The 8,292-nt window shown below is 47.6% G+C and overlaps 1 protein-coding gene across 1 annotated transcript in view; it reads right to left on the reverse strand.

The window, feature by feature from the left end:
* Positions 1-767: 767 nt before the first annotated feature.
* The window catches only part of CD151 (CD151 molecule (Raph blood group)), a 29,610-nt gene continuing 22,085 nt past the window's right edge, over positions 768-8,292 (reverse strand). Inside the window, exons 6-9 of the mRNA XM_009639717.2 lie at positions 7,035-7,139; positions 5,987-6,142; positions 3,616-3,702; positions 768-2,804 (exon numbers count right to left, since the gene is read on the reverse strand). Coding sequence (XP_009638012.1) covers positions 2,745-2,804; positions 3,616-3,702; positions 5,987-6,142; positions 7,035-7,139 — 408 coding nt within the window. The 3' untranslated portion in view covers positions 768-2,744. The remainder of the gene's footprint in view (positions 2,805-3,615; positions 3,703-5,986; positions 6,143-7,034; positions 7,140-8,292) is intronic.

Raw genomic sequence — 8,292 nt, forward strand, 5'->3', positions numbered from 1 at the left:
GAGGCAGCCCCACTGCAGCAGCCCACCGATGTCCTCATAGTCAAGATGGAGAGGGGAAAGATTTCCACTGTCTTTGGGGTAAGTGGAAACAGGGTATAGGAGAGCACAGCAGAGCCCTGAGCCAATTCGTATCCTGAACTGGTCGCCTTAGGCAGACCTGACTGGTAACCACAGGCAGCAGCTAGGCCAACAAGGTGAAGGCAAGTTAACGCGACGGGAAAAGCCCTGTTCTGTCCGCCTCAGCACTCTGCACGTGATGAGAAAGTGCAGTCTGTGTCACAAGGCTAAGAGAGGTCACCGAGTACCCCAGTGAGCGCAGTTAGGGGTACCACAGCCCCCGGAGCAGCGCTGGGCGCGCACACCTCCACGCACAGACGTGCAACACGTGCTGACGTGCAATACCTGGTACCCTGAGGTTCTGCAACTTCAGCTCTTGGGGTGCCACACGGAGCGACACCCCGCGGCAGCAGATCATAACCGGGCTGGCAAGAACAGCGACACGAAGCAGGTTCTTCCCCAGCTTCCTTCTCAGCCTGGTCCCTCAGGCCAGCTTCTTCTTGAGGAACTGGCTCCTCAGCAGCAGGATCCAAGGAATCCATACAACCCATCCGGCTCCCAGTACCCCTTCAGTTTTGCTACACAGAGCAAGTACAGCATCTTAAGCTTTATTTTTCTATTGGCCAGCAACTTAAACTGGGTTAAAAAAAAAAAAAGCAATGAATATTATTACACAGAGAAAAAGTATAAAATAACTCAACGGACACAAGCCAACTTACTGTTCACAACTCGTTCTTCCTGGCCTCTCCCAACCCTGTACAACGTATTTGAAGGGAATGGGCGAAGGCAGCTATGAAGATATGCTTAAGAAACTAGAAACATTGCTTCAAGCAACATGCTCAATATTTTCCTCTTAGTTAGTAGTCAATACTTGTCAGGAACTTGATTATAAAATAAGAAATAATTTAGAGATTTCTCCTTTAGATCATTACACAATAATTTAGATTTCTTTCCCCTCTCTCCTACTGCTGTGGAACCAAGGATACACCCCAGTTCCTCCACTTCTCTCTCGGCATTAGTTAAGGATTATTTCACAGGGCTAATGTTGATGGGAGAGTTTCAGATTGACCTGCTCTGAATTTTAACTTGTCACCCTCTAGCGCTGGTCTAAGATTTCTGCTCTGCGAACTAAAAACCCCATGATCCTGCAAGACCCTTTAGGGGTCTGGGTGATTTTGCTCATGTTAACTGTCTGCTGCCAAGGGACAGAGCTCAGCCAGGAGAGGGAATAAATTTGTTTGTTTATAAAAGGGCTTGTCTTCACTGCTTAGCAACACCAAAATCCCACAGCCCTTTCTGCTTCGCAGGTGTAACAGGCATACCAGGAAGGCAAGAACAAGACAAGAGGCACGCAAGATCCTACGAATTCAGACTAAGACCCTGTTGGCATCATGATGGCACTAAGTCAGTGGCAGCGGTGACGTCTATGTCCTGTATGTATCCAGGATCCCAATGCAGAGAGAATATTTAATTAAAAGCCACTCCTCTGCAGCAAACTGACAGTTAACCCAGCACTACCAATTTACCCAGTACACTAGGGCAACTGGCTGAAGCTGACTCTCCTGACCTTCTTGGTAGTAAACAGTAAAGTGGGCTTCCAGATCTCATTAAAGTCAGAAAGCCCTCAGCTGATTAATGAGCTCTTTGGAGGCTGATAAAACATTGGTATATATTCATTTCCTGCCCAAGAGAGACAAGCCTGGAGGTTTTACTTAGAAAAAAATCAAGCCAAGGGCATCTCTCAACATGGAAGAGATGCAAGAAGGTATTTCCAACGAGCCGAACAGGCCAAAGGGTAGCAAGATATGCCAGCTCCACAAACAGACCAGTTCTTCACCAAACCTAAGCAGCGGATAGGTAGGAAGAAACAAAGTTTTCTCACTCACACTGGAAGCCACTCAACAAAACAGACTAGACCCAAAAAGAATTAGAAAGTAGTCCATCATCTTTGCTCCAGAATCGCTAGGAGGCAAAAGGCCTCTTGTGGCTCCTATGGCACTGTGTTGGGGGAAGCTTCAAGGAAGAGGAGGAAGGATTGCTGAGAAATCCTAAGGCACCCACATCTTAGCAACATCAGAGTCATGACAAGATTTCAACTGCACAAAGTTGTGTTCCCAATCAGCAGGGAGAATAGCTCCAAGGCATCCTCTTGGGTGGAGAACAGCTATGTTAGGACATTGGTGCACACTTGGGAGGAGGGAGAGAAATCTTTCCATGGATGAGAGACTCAGCTCTGGCTCCAGCTCAGCACAGAAACATCATCTGTCCTCACAGTCAATGCCTGGTGCTGCTGAGCCACTTCTCAGAGAGCGAACCGTGGTTCTTGTATAGCATCCTGATACCTTCATGTTGGCTCAGGAACAGCCTCAAGAGAAATGGCCCTGGATAAATCTTGCTTTGCAGGTATATCAAGGGACTGTTTCGCTAAAGCTTCTAGCAGAAGATCCACAGCTCTTTTGTTTCTTGACAATGAAGAGGACCTGCTGAGCTCCTGGCTGCCTTGTTCACAACAAGGAGGGCGACTTCCCCCCAAAGGGGCAGGTAAGGTGGTGCATGGTTTGACAGGCATTTAATTACAGAGCCAAATCCTCAGGTTACAGACACTTCTGTGGTTGTGGTGGCGAGTGGTCAGGTTGGCAGGTGCTAAGGGAAGTGGCAGAGGGGGAGCAACAAAGTTCCTGCAGCTATTAATATGGTTCTGGCTTTAAACTCTTGTACAAGCAGCAGGTGAAAATCATCCCAAAGATCTAGGGAGTGTAAAGAGAAGAGAGAAATGCATAAAAAACCAGAATGGATGCAGTGGAGGCAGCAGCTTGCTAACTAACAGCCTGGACCCAGATTGGAGCGGCAGCTAGCTCCTGCCTGGGGATACCACACTCCAGTTTGCAATAAGCAGCAGGAAAGAACATAATCTCTGCTAATCCTCGTAATTAATCACCAGCAGCTTCTCTGGGGTGTAATTTGGCTACTTGCCAGAACAAAGGGGAAGATGAGGAACTCCCAAAGACTTCTACATCTGGAAGAAAAGACTATCATGTGCCCTGCCCTCTAAAACGGGAGTGGGCGGCATCCATATCCTACCCCGTTATTCATCACCCCTCTCCCAAATCTTTCGCAGACCCACAGTGCTGTTCTTCAATATGACACAGCTGAAGGAGAGATTCTGGATGACTTAAAATAATTCTAATGAAGGGGGTAGGAAACTCCCCCAGACAGGCTCTTCAGCTGCGCGGGCAATCACAGCACCTCCCCACAAGAGGTCTCTCTCAGGCTGCCAAACTGTCTGCCGTGGCCAGCTCTGCCTTCCCACAGCCCTGGAGCAGCAGCCTCACCCTCTTGCCCAGCTGGTTGCACTCCTTCACCAGAAGCAAGGTTTACAGACTGGCAGAAGAGGCTTTTGCTTTGGAGCTACAGAAACCTCGGGTCCCAGAAGTACCTGGCAACTTCTCCTTACCAGGCAAGGAAAAGCCTAAACCACTCAATTTTTAACCATCCTTCAGATCTGGCGTTCCTTTAAGTTCTGCCCAGCACCCCCAAAACTCCACTCAGCCCTTTTACCTGCACGCAAGCAATGCTGATCCCCACTGCCCCGATAATTTTCAGATGCTCTTGAATGAAGTTTTCCAGCTTGGTAATGCAACCACTCTGTAGGGTGAAAGGAGGGACATGGAATATCAGCTTCATTTTAACCTCTTGTTCACTTTAATCCAATGGTTGAGACAAAAGCAGTGTCTGTGAGCAATCCCTTCCCGCAACATCACTGGAAAAGCTACACGGGTGATGTCAACTGCATCATGTTTTGTACTGCTCTGGACCTACTGGCTCAGGAACCATCAAACAAACCCAAGGCAACTGCTAGCTGGGCAGGAGGAATGCAGAAGAGGAACCAGCCACATCACACGGAGGGAGCATGTAATTTTTCTCCGAGATATGTGGAGAAAGGTTCCCTCGCTCACTGCCTAGCACATGCCTGGAGAGGGCGTTCACTCCTGTCAGGCCAAAAGGCCAAGGAAATGCTGCTGAGTGGATGCAGTACCAAGACCTCTAACGTGACAGGAGCCTTCTAGGAGTAAATTCCTCCCACTGTGATTTACGACAGCAATGAGTTTCAGTGTGAACCTGGAAAGCTAGGCTCTGCCTGCCTCTACCTTGCAGCTGCATCCTTGGCTGGCAGCATGACCTTTTCCTCCCTGTTTCAGGCCCAAGTTTTTGTTGTCATAAGGCAAAAATAAATCAGTAAGAGCAATCTCTGTTGCTTTTTTCGGGGGGAGGGGGGTGGGAGTTCCCTTTATATAATTAAATTGTTTAATCTATTGAGGCAGGTTTTCCATGGTAACATCAGGGCAAATTATTGTGTAGGCTACAGCAGTGCCCCAAGGGTGCTGGGGCCCTCCTGCCCCAGGAGCTTACAGTGAACACAGACACTTACAGGCAGGCAAGCAGAGGGAAGGAGTGAGCACACAGGCCTCCAGGGAGGGATGGCAAAGGCCTCGCTTTTCCCATGCCAGCATTAGGTTTTAGAGTCAGCCCCACTGCCCTGATATGAAATAGCTACTCCTGTTCCCTGATCTGGCCCTTTTCTAGGTTTTTCTTCCCCAAAGACACTAAAATCCTTTCTGAACTCTGACCGAGACTTCATATCATGATATGCAGCATCTGACTGTGGATCCAGACATCCCATTACAGCGTTTTCTCCTCCAGAGCTAGCCCACACATTTGGCAGCCTACAGGGCCTCTCTTAATAATGCAACTGGGCAGCCACCTCCAGCTTCATGTAGCACAGAAAGAGGATGGGAATTGTCAGCCCTGCCCCTCAAATAGTTGTGGATTTCCACTCTCAGAAATACCTCATCAGCCCTTGGACTCTTTTCTGCACTCCCTCGTTGGGTCTTGCCTGGAAGGCACAGACCCTATGGGAAACCATTCTTCCTGAAGAGCAAAACCCAGCCAAGCAGCTGGACATAAGAGGGGCTTTGGTAGATCAGAAGGACTGGACTTCATCTCCCTATTCATTCCACAAAGACAGATAGTTGGTTTCCTTTTAGCTGTTTGAGTTGCTTGGCTTAACGTAGATGTTATTCACACTGCTCTTCTGAGTCCTGCTCAAAGCACCAACTATGAGAAGAAATACCTGCCCTGAAGGGGCTACCACTTCACCCACAGCCCTCTTTAACTGTCAGGGGGACAGGAACAAGGAGAAAGCTCCAGTTGCTGCTCAGGCTCAATACAGCCAGCCAAGGTGCTGGTTCCACTGATGAGAAAAAGGACTACGCTACCCCATAGAGAGTGTCACAGCGAGCAAGCTAAAGCCAGGTGACAGGACTGGAGGGTGCCAAAATAAATGCAAGAACTTTTACCAGCCTTATGCAAACTGGATGAATAAATGGTCTAAGAGTTACCAGTTTACTTACTCAGCTACTCTGGGATTCAATCTGCTTCTTCTAGAAAAGAGGCAAGCCCCTCTATCTCAAGTCTAGCCTTCTTTTCAGCCCAAACTGCATCCCGCTGGAACTGGCCTAATTGGTCTGCTACAGGGCCCTCTTTCTTCCCCATATGCTGTTTCTTCATGCTGTAGGTGAAATCCTACTGTCTCAATCAAGGACCATCTCCATTTGCACCTCACCGAGCGATTCCAACAACAGGAAGCTGCGTCAAATGTAGGGCTCACATCCAAGTCTCTTGCCAGAACCAACCACCTCTCCCACTTCCCCCTATCACTAGTATACTCTGTAGTAACAAATATAACTTAGTATTTTTCTCTATATCTACATAAAAAATAATAGCTCAACTATAGAAATTAATTCTGCTTTGTAAGGAATCCTACTGACTTTGAAGCCTACCAGCAGTTTGCAGCCATAACCCAACACTCCCTGCCCACCTCCTTTACATACTTTGTGACAAGTGGCTCTGAAGCTCTTTTGGTCTTTACCTCCTTGTAGATGTTGGAAGGATGGTCTCTTCGGCCACACAGGTCGGTTATCGTCTTACAGCAGCTGTCTGGGACTTTCCGTCCATTGGCCTCTGGAGATTTGATCCACAGGCTGTCGGCCCAGTCTGTGTGGTTGTTGCTCCCACAGCACTTGAACTGCATTGCATACAGAGCAGAGGCTGAGCCTGCAAGCACTGCAACCTCCTCCTCCCTCCAGCCTCCCACGCCAAGCCCTGGGCTTCACCCTCCTTTGCAGAGAGACTCCAGCTACCTCATGGGCTTTCTTTTCGGGTTTTAGGCTACTACAGTTATTAGTGACTTTTGTGTTAAGAGTCCCCAAGATGGCCTTTAAGTATCAGCTTCATCCATCTTTCAGCAGCTGTGACTCTTAGTTACTGCTGTCATGAACTGTGACCAGAGCGCAGCTGCCTCAGCTCTTAACCACCAGACTGGAGAGTGTTAATGTTGGTAACAAGGTAAGTTTAATTACCAGTTACTATGGCAAATGCGCCTGCTATGGCAGTATGCATACAGTAGGCCCCATGCTTTGAGAGTGCCTGTGCACAAGGTTCCTCCCTGTGGGAAAGCCTGTCAGAACTGCGGCGGCCCTAACCCGAACCACCCCTGAGCCAGGCACAGCTAGCAACAGCGGCAGGAAGGCTCTTCTTTCATTACATCTTGCTCTCTAGGGTACTGAGGAGCTTAATGAAAAATGTCGGCAATTTCTCCAAAGCTTTGAAGTGGGAAGTAGAAATAGCTGTCAGAGTGACTTTGCAGCTCCAGTTCACTCTGGGAGCAGTTCGGGATGTTGTTTCTTCAGTGCTACTGGGCATGCAATTCAGAGATCACACCCTGCAATTCTGCTGATTGCACGGCCCAGGCCCTGCACCCCACCCGACCTTGTCTTGAACCAGAAGAAGCAGAACTTACACTCAGCATACAGAAGAAACATCTGTATGTTGGATGTTAAGAGCCCACAATTCCTTTTGTGTGCTTGATTTTAAGTCCTACAATTGCATTAATTCTCCCTGCCTCTACAGATACCTACCTCCTGCTGCAGTTTGTCCACTGCGCTGGTAACACTCTCTTCTCCTTCCTTCTGGTATTTCTGGGTCATGGTGTTCTTCAAATTTTGCTTCAGCTCCATGCTCAGCTGAATGGAAGAGACAGTGGGATAAAATCACAAGGCAAACTTATCCCTCAGAGCGACCCAGAGCCCTGCGTATGTTTCATTGCCTTTGCTCCAAGAGAAAAGCAGAGAACCTAGTGGAAACTACAAGATTCCTTCAAGATCATCCTCCAAGGCTGGACTGGACAGGCTTATTTCCAATTGATTACAGATCATACATCCGTTTTAATAACTGGAAGGATGTGTTTCAGGACCAAATTTCAGCCTGTGCTACACATCACCATATGGGTCCTCACCTTGAAAATGTAAGATTGCCAAGATATACCTGCATCAAAAGAGAATACAAAACTGTGCCTGCTTAAATATGAATATTCCTATGAAACCACGTGCAGTCTCCTCCCTCTGAAGCCTGCGACAAAATAGTAAATAACAAATCACTCTGTCCAGGGAGCAGGAAGAAATCAGAATCCTGGGCATGCTGGACTGAAGCCATGTAGTCTGAACAGCTCTTGTATCGGCATCAAAAAGGATGCCACAGGAGGGAATAAAGTGTGCAATTGCAGAAGTACTGCAAGGCCTTTCTTGGTAACAGTGACAGAGAGACAAAGCCTGATTTTGCAAGTACAGAATTTCTGAAAGCATCATCATTAACCACTGGCATGTTCAGGTGATTGGCTTCAAACATTTATTCCTGTGGAGGCTCTTGCAATCTAGCTGAATTCTTCTCACCCATCCAGCTGATAGCCAAAAAGTACCAAAGAGCTGCGTCTTTTTTTTGTCATCCTGGTTCTTACAGCAACACTGCTTTAGTCCAACACCTGTGAAATTCTAAGCTTCCTATACCAATAAACAACGTCAACATGCATTTCAGATAGAGTCAATGAATGAAACGGGTGGGTGGCCTCTCTACGCACCTTTTATTCTACAAAGTAAGTAGTAAATGAGAGGTCAAACATCTGGTTATGCTGAACTGTGCAAAATACAGTCTGCAGTTTATTCTCCCTTTAAAACACTGTTTTTTCCAACCCCACGTGTCAGATGGGGACAACACCTACCTCACAGAGACGATATGAGGCTTCATTCATTAATATTTGCAAAATGCTTTGAGATCCTGGGCTGGGAAGCTCTACAGAAGTGCAAAGGACTTAGTGTAATGAAAAGAAAGGAAAAGGTTCAG

Source organism: Egretta garzetta, unplaced genomic scaffold (assembly GCF_000687185.1).
Source record: "Egretta garzetta isolate BGI_Z169 unplaced genomic scaffold, ASM68718v1 scaffold650, whole genome shotgun sequence".
NCBI lineage: Eukaryota > Metazoa > Chordata > Aves > Pelecaniformes > Ardeidae > Egretta > Egretta garzetta.